The 24,701-nt window shown below is 35.9% G+C and overlaps 1 protein-coding gene across 2 annotated transcripts in view; it reads left to right on the forward strand.

Annotated features, from left to right (window-relative positions):
• Positions 1-21,516, forward strand: part of LOC134534830 (WD repeat-containing protein 13-like) — a 29,342-nt gene extending 7,826 nt beyond the window's left edge. For both annotated transcript variants that reach the window (XM_063373454.1, XM_063373455.1), the window contains exons 3-10: positions 3,892-4,008; positions 5,966-6,136; positions 8,870-9,023; positions 10,717-10,886; positions 12,007-12,150; positions 14,703-14,881; positions 18,900-19,018; positions 19,467-21,516. In XM_063373454.1, the coding sequence (XP_063229524.1) occupies positions 3,892-4,008; positions 5,966-6,136; positions 8,870-9,023; positions 10,717-10,886; positions 12,007-12,150; positions 14,703-14,881; positions 18,900-19,018; positions 19,467-19,681 (1,269 nt within the window). In that variant the 3' untranslated portion in view covers positions 19,682-21,516. The remainder of the gene's footprint in view (positions 1-3,891; positions 4,009-5,965; positions 6,137-8,869; positions 9,024-10,716; positions 10,887-12,006; positions 12,151-14,702; positions 14,882-18,899; positions 19,019-19,466) is intronic.
• Positions 21,517-24,701: the final 3,185 nt, after the last annotated feature.

Here is a 24,701-nt window from a genome sequence, read left to right on the forward strand (position 1 = left end):
AGTCATTCTATATCACATTTTTAAACAGACAAATGATTTACGATTTTAATTTGTACCTTATTTCTTATGTTTGTTAAACAGCATTGAAATTTCTTCAGATAATGATGCTGAAATGTTGTGTGAACGTCCAGTTGCTGTGGATAGCTCTGATGGACTGAGCTTCCTCAACACATTCTTAAGAGGCACCCACACTCTGTCTGCACATGACATCTTAAATGATGTTCTAGGTCCAGCTGGGTTGTAAAATTTTACGTAAATATCATTGTTCACAAAATTAACTTCTTCAATGACTCCTAGCCACCACTGTTCGTCATACACACAGGCGATAATGTCATTGTTCCGAAGATTCATGGGGATGGACTTGGTTGAAACTGGAAGATCCTCATACTCTTCTGATTTGGACGTTGCATAGCATCTCATTATAATCTCGGTGAGAGGAACAAAGCGGTGAAATTTTCGTGTTCCAGGGAGCCGTTGGCAGTTGTCGAACCTAGGTTTCAACTCTTCTTGTCGAGCGGTAATTTCCTCTTCTTTAACATATATATATTTGATACCTTTAATAGTCTGTGTACAGTACATATACATATCTTCAGGGGAAAGAATGTGATCCTTGACTGTTCTTTGAAGACTTGCCTTTGTTACTTCCCTTTTTGTTGTTCCTCCAACACCATCACATGCATTTTTTCCATGTGATGTTGCGAAGAAATTCCACTCAGCACTAAAACCGAAATCATTCTTGTGGTGACAGACATTAATTAAATTTTTCTTATTTTTGTACTGACTTGATGATCCATCTGAGAAGTAAATTATATGTTGAACCGAAGGAACAGTGTCTTTTAAGTGTTTCATAAGATGAGATTGAAATGTATGCACTGTTGTTGTGTTATGGTCCAAATGATCACTGATTACACAAACACATTGGGTTAGAAGTTTATCGTTTTCTTTGTAATAATACACAAAAGGATGAACAGTTGCTTGGCGATTTACCCAGTGGTAGCTCTGAATCTCGTCTTGGATAACAAATGTAAAGTTTTCTGCGAAGTCTGCAAGAACAATGCACTCTGTTTCATTAAGTTTCTCCTTCTTCTCTCTCAAATGCTGACTTTGAATCTTTGATATAAAATGATGAGTTTTAAGTGAATCAAGTTTTTCAATAAGGGACAGAAAGAATTCTTCTTTTGGCTGAATAACAGTTATCATTTCAGCTCTATCTGTTGTGGTCCATTGTTGAAAAATTATGTTGTCTGGGATGGCATCACTTTCTTCAAATTCATCAAACAGAGACACTAGGGCTTCACTTCCTGGACATTTAACACATTTGCCCATCATACACTCGTAACTACTCATATCACAAACGAGTATAGCAAGTAGGTCTTTGTAATCTTTCATAAGCTTTGCACCGTCAACCATTAGCTTAACATTCTGATGATAAGTACAAACACAAACATTGTGTGTTCCCGATGATCCGGCTGTGACACACCACTTAGGTCTGAGTTCAATGAATTTTGATCTTCCAATTCTACAGTCTGGATGTTTAGATTTAAATTCCACAAACAATTCATTCAAATTGCAAAGCACCAGCCTCTTCTGCTTTTGACATTTCATGTTATTTATTTTTACAGATAAACATTCTTTTTTTCCGGGACAAAGACGACTGTATTCATCACTTTCATAGAATTCACGGACTGTAGTAACCACCTCTGATTGAATGCCAAAACCCTTTTTCTTTCCCAACTCTGGTAGAATGCCCTGATCTTTCACTAGGTCTCTTGTCAGTTTTACCAAACGATCAGATACATTGAACTCTTGAGCTATTCTTAGTCGACTCCATGAATTTGGAAGTAAACTAATTATTTTCACTTTCATTTCTTTTCCTGCAACAGCACATTTATCCTTCAGTTTCTTGATTAATTCGTCAAACTCTTCTACAGACTCTTCACTTGCTTCTCTGTTTTCCATCACTTCATCAAAAGATTCCTCAAGATTTCTTTTCAAAACATTTGAAACTTTACTGATCTTGTCAGCTATTGCTTGTGGTCTTTTATCTAAACCCAATTTCCTTATTTTAGATGCTGGCGAAACCCCTAATTGAGTACATACATTGTCTACTTTTCCCAACTTTTCAATCTCTGTAATAAAGTCTGAATCACATGTGTCCCCTGTTCCATCATTTTCTGTCACAAATATTTTTTTGTAGCATGTAGGACACAAGGACTTACCAGGGACAAGCAGTAAATTGTAGTTTGTTTTTTTATACATGTGTTCAGGAAGTATTTCCCTAAGTCCTTTTGTGATTGCCTTTTTATGTATTTGTAAAGGATCACTGCAATACCGGCCAAATATATGGTGATATTTTATAAGATACTTAATCTCATGGTACTTACATACAGACTTAACATCACTAGAAACTCTGGTAAATATTAGCTGTTGCTGTTCTAAACTAAACACACAGATTTTCTTCAATTCCTGTTGCACTGAACCATAAACACATTTGTGGCATTGTTCATTTGTTAAATCAGTCCTATTGAACACTCTTTCTCCATACCGAAAAACAAAAAACCTTCATGGAAACACAAACCACCTTTCCTATACCAGAGCTGCTGGCAGACTAACAGGATGGAACAAATACCAGACCATACTAGAGCAAGTCCGTGCCTGTTAAGACCTGCACACTCCAAACAGTGGTAAACATCTCAGGCATATTTTTTTAATGTTCTTAGTCGGAGAACTCTTTTCAATTGCATAGTAAATGCCAATTTTAGGGTATTAAGATTTTTAAAAATATAATTAGAATTTATTATAGTTTCATTGTTGCAAAAAAAAATGCAATTTTACACAAGTTGGGCAAGGCTGTAACTACCGAACCAGTTGAATCTCAAAGTCTAAATTTTTACAGGAGTTATGTACCATGGAGTACTTAATTGTGTGTAAATTTAAGATTTTTAGATAACTGCCCACCAGAGATATTAAGCCGTAAAGTAAGCAAAAATCTGAAAAAACTGGTTTTTACAAAATTGTAAAAAAAAAAGTATTGAAGTCTCACACTCCAAATAATTTGTATTTACTCTACTATTACATAAGCACATCCATAAATATTTTGAAGCCCAACAGATACTGCCTTCACTCTTAAAAAAATTTATGAAAATGCAAATTTTTGCAATTCTAAGGCACAAGTTCAACCTTTAAAGTTAGCAAGATTGAGTGATGTTAAAAAAATGGTTTGTCATCAGAATTGTAGCTTAAAATGTGCTTAACCCCTCAGATTTTGTTTCATCATGATATGGCCTACCACAGCCAAGATATAGCAATGTAGCTGAACCCTTGTAAATGTAAAAATTGTCGCGCCCCATGACAAAAAAATGGCTGCCATAATCAAACTAGTGAGAATAAAAATTTAACTGTGTCAGTTTTAAACTGTCAATACATAATGTTAACAAGGCTCAAATTATGAATTTTTTTAAAAATAGTCGAGCAACCAGAGCTGGACCACTTGATATGGACTGACCCTGGCATAAAAATAATAAAGGAAAGGCTTATATATGCGATTTACGCATGTACTCGGCGCCAAAATCACAGTCTTACTGGCGACTGGCAAGCCGAGCCGGGTGGTTCATGTTACGGCAGGCGGGGATATTGTTGCCTGGCTACGGCGAGTCAAGGTCACGCATCGCTTTTCGGTTCAGTAGAAATCGGGCGAAAAAATAAATACACGTGATATCTCTCTACACACCCCCCTACCCCCTTGTGATATTTCGTGATTTTTCCCGACCCCCCCCCCCCCTCACCCCCTTTCGAGCCTCACGTGATTAATGGATTAATGGACGATCCCTAAAGAACGTGCAACTGGCTGAAGTGCGCGAGGAGTGACGGAGGGGCGGGACCGCTGTGCAGGACTCGGCGGCCAGGAGGCAGTACCTGAGGATCCGCGGCCAGCTGCTGCAGCAGCGGTATGGGGTGATGTGCGACCCGGGCCGCAGTCGCAGCGTCAGCGCCCGGAGCAGTTCCAGGGTGACTCCGCCCTCCCTGGGCCGAGCTTCCGGCGGCCTCTCTGTTCCTGTCGTGGCATTTTGAATAGCATAGCCTACAGAGAAAGAAAGAGTGTGCACATGCTCAGGGGCGAAGCCGGGGGGGGGGGGGGGCGGGTTGGTTTAGGGGTTGAACCCCCCCCCCTCCCCCCCTTAGCACCAAATCTTTAATTAATTTTCTTATCACTCAAACAAATTTCATATAAAAATTGATAAAATTTTTACCATTACAATATTTAAATTTAAGTAGCGAAAACAGCTAAAATAGCACTATTTTGCACCTTAAAATCCAAATTTTTCCCGGGGGAGGACCCCCGGACCCCCCGCTTTAATACGTGGGGGGGGAGGTATGCTTCTTAACACACCCCCGTACGCAAATCCTGGCTACGCCACTGCACATGCTTATGTGTGTGTGTGTGTGTGTGTGTGTGTGTATTTTTAAACTTAGTCGTTCAAGCCAAACATTAAATCAAATTTATTTTCGCTGATAGTTTTATTTTTTTCCAAAACAAAAGGGGTCGGCAGTGTTCAATAATATAAATGCTTTTTTAAGATCATTTTGAACTGACACAATATTTGGTAAATGGTTCATACTTTGCACAACATTTCCTGATTAATAATTAGGATTGTATTGTATTATCTGACATAAAAAAATTTCTTTAGCAGTTTTTTTTTTAATATTATGTTATCACTTATCAGGGTCGTCTTTCTCCAGAATATATAATCAAATGTCACATATATAATTGAAATGTTGGGACAAATATATTAGATGATATAAATTGATTATCTGTGAAAGAAGGGTTAAAAAAGAAGCATTTCATATCAGCACAATTTTTTTTTCTCACATTGTTCTGTTGTCCTTTTCCCGCTGTTTTGATTTCAGGATGAGACTTGCATAGCATTAATGTATTTGATTTTTTTATGTTTTTCCGAATTTTGTGGGGTTGAGCGGGGTGGTGTGGTGATAAGACAATGGTCTCACATTTCAGAGGAACCGGGTTTTACTCCCGGTTGGGCCATCGGGGTTTCAGTTTCCTGAAATCCCCCAGAAAAAAGCTGGAATTGTTTCTTACTGGAGGCCGTTGCCTATTCTTTTCCCAATGTACCTCTGTCGTGGTGGTTTTGTGTGTTTACCATCTCTAATGATCTCCCGGCCAATGAAAGGTGACAAGAAATATGGGAAATCAACACACAAGCAAAAGTCAACTGGCCAATGACAGTGTTCATTTTGCCATGCAGTGGAATTGAATTGGTGCACTTTAACAAAGCATTTAGAAACAAATAAAAGCAGGACTTTTGAAAGTGTTGGTTTCAGGCTTATTCCAATACTTTTTTTTTTAATTTTGAATTTAATATTAGGCTACAGTATTCGTGAATATTGAATTTTTTTTTAATCTAATTTAAATATACAGTATTTTTTAAATTTTTTTTCTACATTTTTCATACAAGCCCCAAGAAAAAATTATCCAAAATACAGTAAAATAAAGAGAGAGGAATTTACATAGAACTATAACAGTTAGGTGAAAAATGAAAGAAAAAAAAAGCATGGCATACAGTAAAATTTTACTATCGAAAATAGTTTTTTTTAATCCTAACTGATTATATACATGAAATAGAGAATTATTTATAATTTTAAATCATAATCACCGTTATTTTAAATAGGAAAAAAAAAATGTGTGAATAATGTTTTGGAAAATCAAAACTAAATTTCTCTAAAACTTTTCTTAATCTCATTCATGTTACATTTTTGTCAATAATTTTCTTGTGAATTATTCACACATGGGGTAAGAATATATAAAGGTAAAAAATATTAATTTATGTATATAATTTGAACTGTCAAATCGAATACCAAATTATTTATGAATATTGAATATTTGTAGAGTACTCACAGACCCCTAGTTACTTTAAATGCTAACCACCTGCGATGTTGGCTGCTCTAGATAAGCGAGTCTCCAGAGAGCGCCTGCGTTCCCTCAGAATACAGCATCACCCCGAACGATCAGCGACAGGTTGTGCCGACAAAACAAGCAGAAGCCTCGAGGGCAATGGTCGGAGGCACGACCATAGCGGAGAACTACGCGTTCGTTGGCGTCCACCACATATTTGACCAGGTCAGAGAACATTTTTTTGATGTTTGGAAATAAAAAATTAATTGTTCACTCGATAACTACATACATAACTAAGGATGATTTTTGCTCCAATGGTCATCATCATAATAATAATTATAATAATAATCACCATCATCATCATCAACTGCTTTTAGCCTGTGGCCGGGTTCAGAAAAGTAAAATGCCTCGATCTTCCTCTGTTCCTCCACCATTCCTCATCGTTCACTTTACTCCAATCTTCTCCTCTCTCCTGCATTCCTTTAACTATCTGCTCTTCCCATCTCCTCCTCGGTCTTCCTTGGGTTTTTTTTTCATTTTGCTAGGCAGTCTCTCTTTTCCCATTCCCTGCACATGTCCATACCATCTCATTCTGGCTTTTTCAATGATGATCTCATTCAAGTCTTGTACTCTTGCATGTACAATCTTATTCCTGATTTTGTCCACCGTCATAACTGCCAACATACTCATAAACTTCATACCTATTGCTCTGATCTTCCCAGCATCTCTCTTGTCAAAAATCCAAGTCTCTGCTCCGTATGTGATTCTGATAATTTTGCTCCAATCAATTACCTTTTATTAATAACAGATTACCTGTTAAAAAGTTTTTATTTCCCTCATTCCATCACAATCACCAGAAAAATATCTTAATGGACTTTCCCTGTATTTTTAGCACTGTATTTTTGTTTATTTTGCACAATTAAATTATTACCTCACATTTCTTAACTATCCTCAAACGAGAAAGCATTTTTGCTACGGGTGTAATCTGAAATTTGCAAACGTAAAAGTAATGAGTGCATATTAGAGGCTTTGTTCTTTGTACTTTCTGGTTAATGTAAGTACAATTTAGGCCTGTGTGAATAGTGTTTTTTGGATGCGAAGCGAATATCGAATCGAATACTAAAAATATTCGCGAAGCCGAATCGAATTGCGAATGTATTTCTTGACATAATTTCTCTTACTTCTTATATTAAGTATTTTTAATGTTGCTTACCTAACCTAACCAACTGTTCACAATCCACACCAATTCACAGTATTTTTTATGTAGCTCACCTAACCTAGGCAATTATTTATGGGAGGGGTGAAAACAGAAAATAAAATATTTTAAAAAAAAATTAATTTTTGCTAGTGTTCCTTCATTGTACCACAAAGCATCTTAAATGCTACAAACCAAACTCAACCATTCATATGACTTTACACGTTAAATGTCACAAACTTCACCTAACAAACAATTCAAACAAATTTAGTTTTAAATGTAGCTAAGTAACCTAGCCATCCCTAAAATTTTACATTATTTTTACTGTAGCCACACTAACCTAACCAACCAACCATTCACATGATGTTACAATGGAATTTTAGATATAGTTAATAACCTAACGAACCATTAAAATGATAAATTACCAGGAAACTACTTTAACTATTGCAATTCCATTTTACAGAATTAGAATAAATGTAAGTAAGAAAAAAATGCACTTGAGAATTTTTGATTACTTTTGTTTTGATGTGCCCCTCTCATCAGTAACTATCCTAACATAATCTTATCATTCCAATAATTGAAACCATTTTATTGTATTATAAATAAAACTAACCTAACTGTTCAAATGGTTAACTGTAAGTATTGCAGTGTTGTTTCACAGAATCATCAAATATGTTGAGAGGTATTTAACAATACCTTTTTTTTTTATTTATATTTAATTGCTTTCAGAAGAACGTATTATATTCTATAAAATTATCCATTTTAATATTTTTAATTAAACGAAACGTCTCTGTATGTTATGATAATATACTATAAAATGTTTCATTATTTGCATTTCTTAGTCGCAAATGGTAACGAACACAAAAAAAAAACTTTTTTTTGGCACAATCTTTGTTTTGAAACCTCTAAATAAAGTGTTGTAATTTCGTCACAATATCATTTGCGTCTTTACTCCTAAAATTAAACAAGTTTATTTTATAGTTAGGTTCAAACAGATATTTACATATAAAAAGAAAGATTATATAATTTCAAAAGTATTGAATACTTAGTATACTGTAGGGCAATACTTCCGTGAAAAACAAAAAGCAGATGTATGCTAATAGACATAATTTTCTTTATACAATTTGTATGGCCTTGGGTAGTGTGAATAAACTTGCCTCGTGGCATCGAGAAAATTTTATTGCATTCGTTACACATTGCCGCTGAACTTCCCGATTCGGTGAAATAATCCCAAATAAGACTTGTTCTTTTACGCTTTAAACAAAAACCCGGTGATTCATCAGAACTTCGGCTTGAACTAGCCATTTTACATGGTAAAGAGAATGTTTACTCTTATTGTCGTCATAACCTCACACCTCATGACTAAAAACAAAGTAGCAACTACGGCCGTGGCTGCAACTGGAGATTGTTGATGTTCATTTGTTCAATAAAATCAATTTACATGGCCATTAATATTCGTATTCGTAGCGTGTTTGATGATTTGCAGGGAAAACTAAGGCTATATTGGGACTTACTGAGGTAGCACTTTCTCGCACGACGGTATTTACAGACTTTTTTAAAAAAAAAAAAAGCTTTGCAATGCACGCGAAGCTTCGCATCACGTTCAAAGCTTCAAATGAAACGAATAGCAAATTACTGGCGAAGCCGAATCGAATATCGAAACAAGCTTTGATTCGATTCGCGAAGTCGAAGCTTCGCACAGGCCTAGTACAATTGTGCTTGTTTTGTTTGAAGAGGGAATGTTTGTGGGTGTCTTGTTCCAGCACACTGCAGCTGTCACAATGGTCAAATTCGCCAACAATGACAGGTCTCGTCTCTGCTGCGCCTCCTTCGATGGCTCCGTCTCAATCTGCAACGTCACAGCAAGCCCTCCTTGCGTTGAAGTGGTGTTCCGAGGACACGAGAGGGGCGTTACAGGTGAAGACTCACTGCCACGCTCTGTCTTTAGAGTACAGAACACCCGCCCCTTAAAATAACACCACTTTTTTGTTCCAGGAAAACCTAGCACTAATCAAATACATTTTAATTCCATGAGAGTGTATGTTAATCAAAATTATTTGAATTCCAATCAGTTAAGTGTGCTTTTAATCAAGGCACTTTTTTGAAGGTGTGCACATTTCAAATCCTACAAATAATTGTAACTTGTCCAGTCAGTATATACAAATATCTAAGAACTATCTTATATGCCTCACAGATATATAGTGACTGTAAACTCAAGGTGTGTTCACAAACAGTATAGATAGACTACAGCATAATACTGAACTAAATCACTGTTTTAGAAAAACGTGTAAATGTGTTAAAATAGCACCAAATATTGTAGTAGAACAATATAGGAAACACGGGCCTTTTAACATGGCGAACACTGGTGACACCAGACTGCAGCAATCCTAGTGGCTCAGCCTGAAAAACACCTGTAAAATTCAAATTTCCTTGTATTACAATGGGCGATCTCAGCACAAATGTTCTCTCGTTGTTTGAAATCTTGTTGTAGAGGAATGAACACACTTCATATATTTGTAATAAAATAGTGTATTCATAATCAAAACAAGTTTATTGCAATGAGAGGATGATATACAATTTTCGGAATTTTATTTATTTTTTTGTTTTAGAAAAGCACTTATTCTAGAAAATTATTATTTAATATTTACAAAAATTCTTTTAAAGACAGTATATAAAAAAAATATTTAAAAACATTGAACATTGCATATATGTACGTATGTAATTTCTTTACATCATACTCAGTTATCTCTATATTTTTCCATAAAGGTTGTAGGAACTTTTTTTTCCACATTCAGATGTACACATTAATTTTACACGTTAGTTGTACAAAATTTCACCAAGAAGTACCAAAATTCTGCTTTAAGAGATGAGAAAGGTTAATGGGGTGGTTTTTAGGAATTTTGTGTAGACAGTGACATTCCTCTTGTTTGGAAGGTCGAGTTTGCAAAATTGCATCAAGCTCGGAAGAAAACTTTAAATTGTTTCCGACTTGGCAGCAAACAATGCTATGTGAATATGCAGTACAATTGGCAATTTTTGGGCTACGTGATATGATTATATATAAACATGTTGAACATGGGATTTTTTTTGTAACACTTAAAATAAAAAGGTGGTTTTTATTGACTACCTTTGAACTTGTAAAGTAAGTTTTGATAGTGATCAAAATAAATATTAGGGCTTCACATTTCAGATGGTCACTGTGCTTGGATTTGATAGCCTGTGTGTTCCAGTGATAAGTCCAAACAAAAGGGGCTTATCAGTAAGAATTTAACTATCCAACAAAATTTTTATGCATTAAGTATTTTATTTAAATTTGGTAATTGTTTGTGGGATTTTTTGATATTGTAAATGTATAGCGGTGAATGCAATGAAGTAGTGGGGTCCTTAAAAACTTCATAATTTTTAGATTGCACGAGAGGGAACGAACCATGCAGGTTATAGCATCTTTACAAAATAGTATGAGTTTGTAGTGTGCTTAGAGATCACTATTTGCAGAGCCACTTAACTAGCCATTCTGACATTTACGTTACGTTGCTTCAGCGTCACAACATATTAACGCAAATGTAATGTTGCAGCGGTAGCGATTCATCGTCATTCTCCTCTGTTTCAGCTTGTGATTGGTCCATTTCCAACGACCTGGTGGTGAGCTGTTCCCTCGACGGCACTATCCGCCTGTGGCATGTGGCCAGCGAGAAGTGCCTCAGGGTTGTGAACGACCAGGTCGTGGGGGCTGCCATACTTTCCTGTGTGTTCCAGCCAGCAAATAACAACATGGTCATTGTATCCTTAGTCACTGTGTGTGTGTTTTTTTGTGTATTGTGTGTTTTTGTGTATGTTGTGTGTTTTTTGTGTATGTATTGTGTGTATTGTGTGTGGTGGCGTTGTTTGTGTGTTGTGTGTGTTTTTTTGCATGTGCCGGTTTGTGAAGAACTTGTGCCGCGATGAAAGGTTCAGCGTGGGCTCCGATAAAAATTTTTTACTTTAACTGCTGTCTGAGCTCTTGAGCAAGCAGCCGAGGAGGGAAACACACATCGCACGATACTTAACTCGCAGCTTATGCAGAATATTTAGTTTAAATGTACATTTCAGAGTTTATTTAGTGAAGTGATTCTTACTTAAATGATACTTAAAAAAATAATAATGGTTTAAAATTATTTTCACATTAAGGACATTACTTAAATTTTAATCAGTTCAAGCCTTTCAGTATTGAAAGACATTCTCACTTCAGCGACATTTTTTTTATAACGTTATGTTATTGGTAACTTCAGAAAATATCGCAAGCAACCAACAACCAAAATTGACATGAAAATGACCAGTGGGCTGCTAAAACTGCCATAGATCATTCAGTCATGATATGTTCCAAGAAAACATCAGTCATGGCATACCCACCTTACTCACTTTAGTTGTTATTAACAGAGCCAGAATTAAGTTGTAACAAATATATATAAATATATTTATTTATTACTAAGGTGAGCATGAGGTTGTACCGATTCACTTAAAAGCAGATTCCCATTTTTACTGTCTATATAGAAATTTATGTTTTCTGATTCTTTTTCATTCCTATTGAATTAGTGTTGCACGTGTACATAAATAAAGCCAAAATAAATTAATTTAAATATGATTTTTTGAAATACGTGTAATTATAAATAAGACATGTCAAGGTAAAAAAAATTAAAATCGATGTACAAGTTGACTTGTATGTTATGGAAAAAAATTACAAAAATTTAATTCAGTCTGTAAATGTTAAGTTTTCATTAGTTTTGAATTTATAGTAAATTGGCCGATGCATCAGTCATGTGCCTAGTGGGCCAAGCGATTGCTTGTGCGATGCCAATGGGCTGTCACATTGCCTTGATAATTATGCATCCCTTGGTGTTTCCTTGACCACGTGAACCCTCAGGCTGGCAACTCGTACGGGATGGTGGAAGTCCTGAACGTGTCTGCGGGAATATACCCCCGCGGAGGCACGAGCAAGCTGGGGGGCAAGATCCTGTCCCTCGCGTGCGACTCGAGCGGGCGCTTGGTGTGGGCGGGAAACGACAGGGTGATTGACTTGATGATGGCATCACTGCCCTCTCAGAGCTTGGCATCATTTTTAATGGAGAGGTGCAATAAAACCAAAATAACACCAACATGTGAGCCAGAACTAAATATAACATCTATCACTGAAACGCCAGTTGATTCACACTAATAAAAACATACTAATTCAAACTAAATTTTACTCGGATTACTAAAACTTTGTTCTTCAATGTCGAAAGATTGTCATTATTTCAGCATGTATGTAGTTTAAATCTAATTTTATTTAACGATTAGTTATAGTTTATAAATTTCTTTATAATTGATTTGACTCTGTTATACAGGAAAGCACCAGTACAACGAACTTCAGTTAAACGAACACTTCACTTAACCGAACTCATTGTTTGGTCCCGCCAAAAACGTATATAATAACCTTGAATTTTGTTTCATCTTAACGAATTTAACATTTGTCTGTTTCTTCCTGAAACAAAAATATTCACTTAAACGAACAAACTTGAGGCAAATTTTGAAAAAAATTACCATCCAAAAACTTGTACTTTATTTTTAATTTTCTTATTCAAACGTAACAGCGTGTACGTAAACAAAAACATAACCTACTACAGAGCTGCCAACCATTACGGATTTTCTGTAATTATTACGGATTTAACACCGAATTACGGAACATCACTGGTTTATTACGGAAACAAGGCTTTGTGCTGCACGGTAACGGAAAAAATTCCGTTTCTGCTGCGCTGTTTCGTGAACGCAGTTCGAATACATCACGTGTTTGCGCAAATAACGGAACTAGTATGTGTCCGCATGTAGCATGTACTGTCGAAATAAGTAGATTAATTCTCGTGTTTTGAAATAATAATGGGATGGTATTACGTCCGTTGTACGATACAACTAGTACATATTCTCAGACTTTTCGTTTGTTGGCTACTTACATCACGATAATTTTTGTACGGTACTTTGGCTAACCTGTGTTGTTTTAATTTATTTTTTGAAAGTCATTTTTATTCATCATAGTGTTTTTGTTGTGTCTACAGACGTGAAATTTTTTACGTTTTTCAATAGTGTTGTGTTCTTCAGTGCTGGTTGTAGAAATGATGCGTGTGACAGAACAAAAGTGTATCTGGGGGAGAAAAAAAAGAACGCAATTCTTCAAAACTTTCGACCTAAGACCTAACTATTCAAAAGAATGGCCATGCTTGTCTTCAAATGTTTTGGAACACCATGCTATTTTAATGTATGCACGTGTGACTTTTCGATTGCACATGGTGGAAGGGATGACTGTAGACGGCATATTGAATCAAAGAAACATGCAGAACATTTTAAAGCCGTGGCGAGCAATAAATCTATATCATAGTTTTTTTCGCTACATCTGAAGAAACGAAAGTAACGAATGCAGAGTTATTGTTTACAAGTTATTTTGTTTGTATTCTGTTGTTTGTTTATAAGACAGTTCTTATCCAACCAGGATAAAAGAAGCAAATAAAAAGACAGTTGTTCAAAAGTATAACTTTGAATACTTTGAATTGCAAGGTTGAAAATTTCCTGTAAAATTATTGACAATCTTACATATTCAGATGATTGTATTGTTTAAATATTTTTTTTTTTTCTTTGATTCATTAATTTTCATTGTATTCATATACATAGGCCTATATTTTTCATTTTTTTTGTATATTCTTGTTCTTGTTTTATCTTGTGTGTGTCATAATTCCTCAGGAAAAATTTATCGTGCATGATTTACGCATACTTTTTTCATATAATTGTCATTACCGATGGGTGTGATTTGAGGTTGGCAGCTCTGCCTACAACGTGTCTCCTGCCCATAGATAAAGCATCAGCAGAGAGTATGTGAACAGGTTCTTCAAGCGATCATAGACTAATGACAGATACTGAACATTAGTACACTTAAGGTGTTTCATGTGTTTATCGGTATACATATTTATAACAATGCTTATGTTTCAGTATAAAGAACTTCAGTATAACAAACTCAACTATTTTTTGGTCCCTTCATGTTCTTTATAGTGAAGCTTTCCTGTACATTCTAAAAACACAAATTTAGGTAATTTTTTGTTTCAAGTAAGTATAGTAGACATTTAAATTGAAATTTTTTTATTTAAGAATTATAACTTGTATAGGGATTAACATGACAGTTGTTTTTGTGAAATTTAGGAAATATTTTGTCATATTTTAATAGACCACAATTTTCATTATTATAATATATATATTTTTTAAATAAACAGTAACACCTTAATCTTCTATATAGAAACTTATTTAAAATTAAATTTCAGTTTTTATGTAGCATATATAGATTACAATAATACTTATACTTAAATCAAGTATTTAAACATTGAATGATATTTATGGATATTTTTTGTCCAGGTGTAGATGGTTTTTTTCAGATATTATTCTGACAGACGTGAGTCTTAACTTGAAATAACTTTCTTGTTCATACTTGAGTTGGCCATTTTTACATTGTACGTACGTAGTATGAACAACTGAGTGTTGAAAGTGTGTCAAGGTTTCGACATTCGCGTACCATTGAGTTTGGTGACGAATTGAATCTTCCAGGGAACCATTGTGTCGTTCCTGTTCGATGCCGAGACGGGCCGCCTGAGCAAGTGTCGACGCTTGGTGGTCGCAGAGAACTGCCCGGTCACGTGCATCTCGTGGCGGGCGTGGATTAGCCGTGAAGCAAGGGATCCGACCGTGCTCATCAACTGTGCTGCCAATGTCGTGTGCTTGCTAAGGTATATTTAATTATTTTATTTGTGCACAAACAAAACAGTTTTTTTTCTAACTTTTTTTCTTGAACCAAAAAAAAGTAAAATTTACTGTACAGTCACCGATGAGTAATGTCAATACAGTATGCTTGCTAAGGTATATTTCATTATTTATGCATAAACAAAACTTTTTTTTTCCAATTATTTTTCTTGGACCAAAAAAAAAAGTACACTAGAGTCCCATTATAGCGAGGTGTCACGGTTCCGGGTTTGATCCTCGCTATAACCGTGTTCTCGCTATAACCGAATTGGACAGATTTTGGCCCCCAAAAAATAAAAATTAACCGAAAATAGCATAAAAATTGTGTTTGAACCTGTGTAATTGGAAAATAACAGGTTATATTAAGGAAATCTTAATTTCTGTGAGCAGGTGTGTGAATTCTCTTTAAAACGATACCCCACAAGTACGGATGCGATCACCGATTGCGTCAAAATAACCAGAATACCCTACCACGCCACGTAAGTATAGCATCTCTGCCCGCAGTCGATTACTCGGCTTGGCCCGCGGCCGACACAGCATTGTGCTGCTATCTATTGTCGACGCGGGCTGTCTGCTGGCGGCCATATTGGTTCGGTATGTAGGTAACAGACAGCGCTAGTGTAGCGCGACGATTTAATTCCTTACAATAAAGCAGGAGTGCGGCAACGCACGTACGCCTCAAACGAAACAGTCGCTTGAAAACTATACTTTTTTTTATTTAAAGAAACCTGTAGACTTTTTTTGAAAATAAATTTGGTGTTAAACTCAAACCATCACCACCCCCTTTCCGGACAGATACCCCAACATCTGACCGAAACAAAACAATAAAACTGTCCTAGCGATTCGGAAATAAATACGGTAGTGCCTACTATTTTTTGTCAGATAGTAAAATAAATAACGTGACGTGTTTGTAAACTTGTCACGACAAATAATTCCAAACAAGTTTATAAATATTTGTGTATTATTAACGCGATCAATTAGCAACAAGTATAAAGTAGGCTCTAACTTTTTTCCCCTAATATAGTTATAAACAATGTTATTATTCGTTAATGAAAATGTCCCAACAAATTAATTAAGAGCATTTATATTTTAAAAAAAGTGCGCATTGTTATGTTTATTGGCGGGAAAAAATATATTTTGTCTATTTTCTAAATAATAAGAAATGCGTACTCTATTTTCTAAATAATAAGAAATGCGTACAAGTATAAATGTATATTCAAAGGCTTGGTTTATTCGAGTCGAGCATACCTCGGCCTTGAAGCCAAGCGGAAGTTTGATAAAAGAAAGAAAGGACGGGATTCTATTTTTAAAGCCACCCACTTAGGTGGCGACTGCAAAGCTGAAGAATGTGACAGGTGTCAACGGCAAGATGTCTAGCGGCGAGCGAGAGGGGTGGAGATAAAGCAGACAAATAACAAAGGCGCGCTTCACGCGATCACGCCGTAAATTCCTCAAAAAGACCTCGTTATAGCCGTGTTCTCGCTATTACCGTGCTCGCTATAATGGGATTCTACTGTATATTTCTACTGTACATAGTCACCGATCAGTAATTTCAAAATTTCAATACAATAAGCAGGTTTTTTTAACAGTCCTTGTAAGGTCTTGAGAAGTAATTTTATTGCCTTTTGACCTTGAAAATTCCTTGACTTTTTAATGTTTGTTGACAAATAATAGTCTAATATTATTTAATGGTTTTTAGTGACTGGCAGTGATTCTTAGGTAGTTTTGTTTTTGAATATAAGTCTTAATGCATACAAATGTAATTTTAAAGAGTAAGTACTCTGTAGTTACAGTAGCATTCTCAGAATTGTCTACTACAATGAACTTCCTTGTTACGACCCTGTTTACTATGACCATCTCTCTATTACAATTTCTTTTCGAGGAACCGTGAAAGTTTTTTGTTATAAAGATGAAAATTTGAAGGAAATCGGCTAGAAAAGTTGTTTGAAGTGAGTTGTGCTGCGTTTCTCTTTGACAAGCGCTGCATTGCACGTGACACAGTGGACACCCCTCTCCCACTTGCTGATCCTCTTCACCCTCCTTCCACAGTTAACAGTTCCGTGGTGCCGAGTATGTATTCCTGCTGGCCGCCCGGCACTCGGCCCACTTGCTGTAGGTCAGGTAGCCCTCTCAGTTTGCTTCTGTTATTACCTCTCGGATGTGTGAAAGTTTGGATTTCTCTTGGTTTTGATTACTGTCTTTTGATGACTTACTATTCTTTTGAAGTGAAACTTCTAATGCAACTTCCTACAAGGTTGCGTTAAACGTTTAACGCTCCTGGGGAGGGGGAATAGAAAGAGACAGAGCGAGTGTGTGTCATTTCTCTATGTCCACGAGGTCTCGCCGCGTCAATTTTCTCCTTGGGGCGAACCCGTCCGCTTAATTAAATAAACAGCTGTTATCGTTGAATGATTTCATGATTTATTTTAGTTTGATTTGATACAATATTATTTCACAAAAAAATCAATTTCTACCCCTTCCTATTTTCATTTCCACATTACGTAGTTTCACTTCTTCCGCGCGGAGGGACTCCACGCACTATTTTGTTTTTACTCTTATTTAGTAAACTTTTTTTTTTTAATAAAAAAATTAATGATTGTTGGTGATCCATACATTTTTTTTTGCTACAATTTGGTTATGGCTTAGGTTTGATTTTGTGAAACATTGTTAACAACCCACTTTTTTTATTATAATAATGACGACAAACTTATTTCTCCATTGCATAAAATGAGAATAAAGTAGGGCTGATAGTGATCCTGAAATTCAGGAAGTTGTTCATGGCACTAAAAATGTTTTTATATCTGACTGGGGGGAAAAAATGAAATTCGGGATTTGTCGGGGTTATTCATGTGGAGGGTATGACTAGGGACAATATTATATGGTGAATTGCGATAAAACTGAACACCGAAAAGCATGTTAATTCGCAATATGTTAATACACTGTAACACACTGGAAAAACAATACTATCATGAAATTAATCAGCATTTTTAATCAAAACTTAGATCACCAAAATGGAATATTTAATATTTAAAAGTCAATGAATGTAACATATTCAGCATGAAGTTCTTACAAAAATATTAGTACAAAAATGTATGTAGAGTGTAAAAATTTATTTTATTCTTTTGATCTTACAACTGTTATTAGTAATTCATTTTTACATTACTACATTGTTACATTTTTCAAACAAGTATGTGCAGATTTATTTATATTCTTCCGGGTGCACATCTGTCAGTCAAGTTGACACTGTTTAGGTGAAGTACAGTATCATTAAACATTTATGTTCATACTTATCTTTATGAATTAACAGAATTCATAAAAAATAAAACCATAAAATCCTGTCTCTAGTTATGACCAACATCAAATAAATTAAAATTATAATGAAAATTAGAAAACAGTGTCAAGTGCGCATTAAAAGTTATAATTGTGCTGTGCAGTGCACCATGTTTATGCTGGTTTTAGTTACAGTGGGTGATCCAATATGCCTTTGCTAAGTATGTTTTCTTTTCGTAATACGTCTACTATTAAAATATATTTATATTCAATAATTAAATTTTTAAAATAGGTTTGTTTTGTGCCAGAAATGACTGAATATGGACTTGGTGCAAAAAGTCATAGTTTGGTGAATAGGGGTCGGGTGGGTTAATCGATCAAAAGTGTTTATAACAGCTCTAACTCAGAAACTGTGAGGGGTCGCTACGAGGTTTTGCTGTGCTTTTTTTATTTATATATATACATACACACACCTATGTATTTATTGAACTATGTCTTGAATGCCTTATGTAACTGATTTTAACTGTAAGTGTAACAGTAAAGTAATACAAATATCATTTTGATCCTTGAAATTGTACTTTTGAACCCTTCTGAGTAATTCTTGAAAAGTGAAAACACAACCAAAATTCTGTTAAGTACTGTGTGTAAGTTTTCCATACATTGTTTCATAAATATTAAAAGTTTACTCCTTTTAATTGATATTTGAAATACTCATTGGCTGTTATCTGTTTATAGGGTAGTTGACAAGGAAGGCAGTCTCCAGTTGAAACGGAAGTTCACAATTCGTCACAAAAGTTACCTTGTGCGTTCCACATTCTGTCCGATTATGTCCTTCAGGCAAGGAGCGTGTGTGGGTAAGATATGCTCTTGCAACAATTTTAAATTGTTTTTGCCACTACTGGAAGCTCTACTTTGTTTATGATTTTCATTTTGAGCAATTTTCTGCCTTATCATGATTTTGAATTTGGCCCACGAGTTGTTAGAATGTTTCCTGGTGCATTAGACATCTGATAACTCGTTTTACCATGGACGTGTTAAACCCAAGTGTGGGAAGAATCGAACTTTATGTTGGTTATGTGCCGTATAACTAAAGGTACACATATTGAACATTTGTAAATAAAAAAAAAAAAAAAAAAAAGTTTACCTTCAATTTGATGTTTGATTTGTTTTAAATAATAAAAATTAAACTGTTATAATATATCATTGAAACTGGGACATTCTTTTATGAACATCCTGTGTTTTTTTTTATTGGTTGCTGGCATTGGTATGTATATTTTATTTTAAAAAAATTTTTCATTCCAGTGACGGGCAGCGAGGACTCGTGCGTGTACTTCTTGGACATCGAGAGGGAAGGCAAGCCGTGTGTGAACAAGCTGCAAGGCCACGCCTGCCCCACGCTGGGCGTGAGCTTCAACTATGACGAGTCCCTGCTCGCGACCAGCGACTACCAGGGCCTCGTGATCCTCTGGAAGAGGGAGCGGCGGGCGGGCGGCGCGACGGGCCAGGCGTGCTCCTGAGAGGGAACGCGAGGAGCTCAGCGTGCAGGCGTGCTCTGTCTCGTAGCTCTCAGGAATGCACGGTTCCCGGCATTCGGGACGGGGTCAGCTTTCCCGGTAGTAAGGATTGGAGAATTCAATCTGCAACCTCGTTTGAGGCTTAGACCAGTTGGTCTTGGGCGTGGAAGTAGCGTAACCTTGCTTCTTAGTCACATGCAGGAGCATAACGCAGAACACTTCATTTTTTTAGGGGGAGGGGGGGGGGGGGTAGAACCACTTTCCTGCTGTTTGCTTTCAAAATCTTACCTTTTTTTTTTGTGGGAATGAGATACATCTCCCTCATCACCCCTTTCTTGTGTACACCCTTGCCCACTTAAAATTCAAAAAATAATAATTTTAGATGGAATTTCTATGAGGAAATTTGGTGAGTTTAGAGAAGCTATATAGTACAAAATTCTAAACTGCTTTTGTTTTGCTCACTCCTGGGTAAGGATTCAGGACTTGACAGCAGCAAAGTACAGGCAGGAAGGATGGAGAGTGCCCTAGCGGAAAGATGAAGGAAGGGTTGTGTCAGGAACTCATCGACCAGCAGTTTCATAATTTTGGATTCTGCAGCTTGAAAAAATGGACCATGTCACGAAGTGATGCTTGACTTACAGAACACCAACACATTGAGGATTTAAGTATGAACATTATAGAGTTTAAAAAACCCTGCCCAAGCTAGTATTTTCATTTAAAAAATAAATAGCTCTTTCAATCATTCTCTTACATGCAACAGCATCGTAACTACTGAGTGTGATGGCTCCTTGGAACAGTGACATAATATGACGTTCATAGAAGATGAGTGAGTAGCAGTTTTATGCTCTTCAAACTTGCATAAATATAGCTTCCTATACCCTGGAAAATACTGTAGCAAACTATTGAAGGAGGCTTTATTGGGGTGACAAATGACCTAGGTAAATTTGTTATGCATAATAATAACAACATTCCTTAATTTTTGTGAATAGTACCAGGACTTAATTTTTATTATCAAGTTTACAAAAAAGATGAGTACCTATTTTGATGAGCTGTCACTTGTTCGAAGGAAGAGTAAGAATCTCTCCCAAAATTAGCTGTTTTTTGATGCCATTATTTTTTAAATGCATGTGTCAAGAATACTGGATTCTGGTTGTTGAAAATAAACATATTGCATACATGTATGGACACAAACACACACAATCATGCACATACACACAAACATTTGCCCACACACTTACTCTTTATATATATATTTATATACTATATACAGTACTCGTATACACACTTTTTTGTATCTTGTTGATGACCTGACACTATTTAGTTTGGTTTGTTTGAAGGAATTATTTTTTGAATGCTTTTTTTATACATAAGGATATGTGTTAACTAAATTATATTACACTAAAGAAATAGTAAATATTTCTTGTAAAATTGTAAGTAAATAATAAATATGTAATAAATGAACATCTGTATACCTATGTATTACAATTTCCTAGTTCATGAAGTAAAACGTTACATCAATTGGCTGTGTTGTATATTGTATAGCAAATAAATGAGATACTCTACACATTAAAGAAATCACTCTTGTCCAGACTTTAATCTATTTATGTACCTATTCAAAAATGATAATTCCTTTTTTTTTTTATTGTTATGGCTTGTTATGCAGGAAATATGTTTTTATAATATGTATGTTTGTGTTGTGTAGTAGATGAATTTGTTTATATTTTATCAATGAACACCATATTTCACAAACATGTTACTAAATTTATAATCACTGTTTGTAAGTTATAACTTGTATTATATTTGTAACTTGATTATTGCAATAAAGATTTAATACTTAATTTTTAGTGCAGTAATACGAATTACTTTACCTTGTAAATGATAATGTTTTGGTGTATTCTTATATTACATCAGTTATGGTAGTGTGTAGAATTGTTACTATAGTGTGGTTACACTAAATTTACTGTAAATAATGGAATAGTAAATAACCTTCACTTTGAATAACAATTCCTTACCATTCGAATCACAAATATCTCTTCTAATATGAAAAGACCTATAATTTAACAAAATTAATTCTCTTCAATTTAGTTCTAAACAGGGCCAAATACAATGAACCATTTATACTGTTACGGTACTTCATCAAATTATAATGACTATAGCCAGGGGGGGGGGGGGGGGGGGTTTAGGGGTTCAACCCCCCCACCCTTAGCACCAAAACTTTAATTAATTTCTTATTCATCACTCAAACAAATTTCATATTAAAATTAATAAAATTTTTACCATTACAATATTTAAATATAAGTACCGAAAACTGCTAAAATAGCACTATTTTACACTTTAAAATCCAAATTTTCCCGGGGGTGGGCTCCAGACCACCCGTTTTAATTCGGGGGGGGGGGGGGGGGGGGGGGGGGAATGCTTCTTAACACCCCCCATACACAAATCCTGGCTACACCACTGACTGTAACATCAGATCACATAGATCAATATAAATGTGTACACATATTTGGTTATTAAATCTATTTTATAACTAATTGTGTTGTATCAGTACTGTGGTTTACATTTGATCGGTGGTTGGGGTTTCAGCTCTGTCATTCAATACATAATATTGTGGACAACAACAATATTTAAAATTCATAGTAAAGCAAAACTGAATTTAAATATTATGTCATCAATGTTTAAGTTATGAAAGATCATATCATACAATAATGATTCAGGCTAAGATTAGTATCTGGCGAGCTGGACCACTGATTAACATGAAGTAAAACATACAAATTAGACAAACTAAATAAATTATTAATATTTATATATTAAATTTAAACTTGTGTTCGTGTGTGAATTTAATGTAAAGCCACCGATGCATTCTATTCTAACCTATAGCCAGAGCACTGCACTAGTCCCCTCCATAAGCTCACTGCTTTAGCAGTCACCTCGTGAGAGTCGATCTCTCCTTGTTTGGGATACCACTCAGTACCAGTAGGTCACGCTGACATCGGCCAGTACCACCAACTTCGAGATATCGAAGTTAGTATTTCTCGACCACTCCCTCTGAAATCTTCGGAATCTTTCGGTCCAGAAGCCGAAGCCTCCAACCTTAATTGTGATTGACGTCGTCTTTTAATACCGAGTCGCTGCCGCCCCAAACTTAATTCGCGCCGCGACAGCAGAATGACCACACCGCATTGTCGGGGAGCCGCACATCAGGGGCGTATTCTCCATGAATGCAGTGCATGCTCTAAATGAAACTAATATTTTATGGGCATTGTGGCATTGATCACTATCTCGCTGTTTAGTTCTGTAATTGTTTTCTGCTTAAGTTATTCCCTTTTCTTTATAGCTAATCTCGTTCCGTTCACGATTTGTGCGACGTGTGGCAAACAAATGCATTAGCGCTACCTATTTTACTACAGCGTGAATGATACTTGTAATAGTTCCTCAGATTGTCGCGGTACGGCGCTGTGGTGTTCTCAACAGCCACTCTCCAGATGTGACGTCACTACCAACTCTCGCGAAGACGGGGTCGCATGCATGCACTAGTTGCTTCTGCATTCACTGATCAGTAACACAGCGCGGCCGCGAACGAGTCCATTTAGTGTCTGTTCAGTCGGTTTTTTTTTTTTTTAATTAAATGTTTGGGTTAGAATTATATAACATTCGTAGGCACATTTAGTTGTAATTCAACTCTTAATTTTACTATTTTTCCTTTTCACTGCAATCTTAACGCGTGCGGCGTGGGTGCTTGTCGCAGCTTGTGTTAAGCTTATGTGTCACGTGGGAGGTTGCAGGTGCTTGAAGGTGGCATTTTATTCAGCATGAACAGAAGTAGATTGTGTGATGGTTAGTGATTTAGTGATAAGTTTACAATTAAGTTTGTTGTAAAATTGTAGTTTTGCAAGATGAATAACTGTAAAAATGACGTCGTAGAGATTATTTTTAATAAACCTTTTCAATCATATTCATTTGATGAAAAGTTAGAAATCGTTAAAAACGGGCGCCCGACGCCAGCGCTTAGCAATCTAAAAACAGATAACAAAACTAAAAATTTTGTGCGGACATTTAATCCTGAGCTTTATAACAAAATTGTGTGGTTATGTGGCAGTGAAACATTAACAAAACTCTTCTGTTGGCCATGTTTGTTGCTTGCAAATGAAAAATCACTCTGGAACAGTAAAGACCGGGGTTATTCAGATCTTAATAATTTGCACACGGCAATTTCAAGGCATGAAAAGTCAGTCTTTCATATACATGCGTGGATATCGCTCGGTACATTCGGCAAAAGTAGGATTGACTTGTAACTGGATTCACAGAAACGTGCAAGCATTTTAAAACACAATGAAACTGTAAAACAGAATCGGGAAATACTGAAGAGACTGACTGCAGCTACATGCTTTTTAGGGCAACAGGAACTGTCATTTCGAGGACACAAGGAAAATAGTGATTTTAACAATCGAGGCAATTATGTAGAGCTAGTTCATTTGTTGGCTGAGTTTGACGACAAATTGAGAGTCCACTTGTCTACAAGCTCTGTGTTCACTGGATTATCACCAATAATTCAAAATGATTTAATTCAAAGTATCAATGATGTAATGATTTCGGAAATAAAAAATGAGATTAAAGAACCAACGTTTGTTGCTATTTTGCTTGACGAAACATGTGATGTAACAAATTTTTCACAGCTATCAACAGTGTTAATATATGTGTACAAGGGGCAAGTATACGAAAGGTTCGTAGGCTTTCATGATGTCAGTGGAGACAGGTCAGCAGAGGCACTAGAAAAACTTGCAATAGACACTCTTGAAGTATTTCAATGTAAGGACAAACTGGTCGCGCAGACGTATGATGGTGCAGCGGTCATGGCCGGACATTTGAATGGTGTGCAGGCAAAAGTTAGAGAAGTGATTCCTTATGCTGTATTTGTACATTGTTACGCCCACAAGTTGAATTTGGTGTTATCGCAAGCAGTTTCATGTATAAGTGCATGTAGAGTGTTTTTTGCTAACCTTAGCGGCTTTGTCAGTTTTTTTGT

The sequence above is a fragment of the Bacillus rossius genome, chromosome 8 (assembly GCF_032445375.1).
Source record: "Bacillus rossius redtenbacheri isolate Brsri chromosome 8, Brsri_v3, whole genome shotgun sequence".
Classification (NCBI taxonomy): domain Eukaryota; kingdom Metazoa; phylum Arthropoda; class Insecta; order Phasmatodea; family Bacillidae; genus Bacillus; species Bacillus rossius.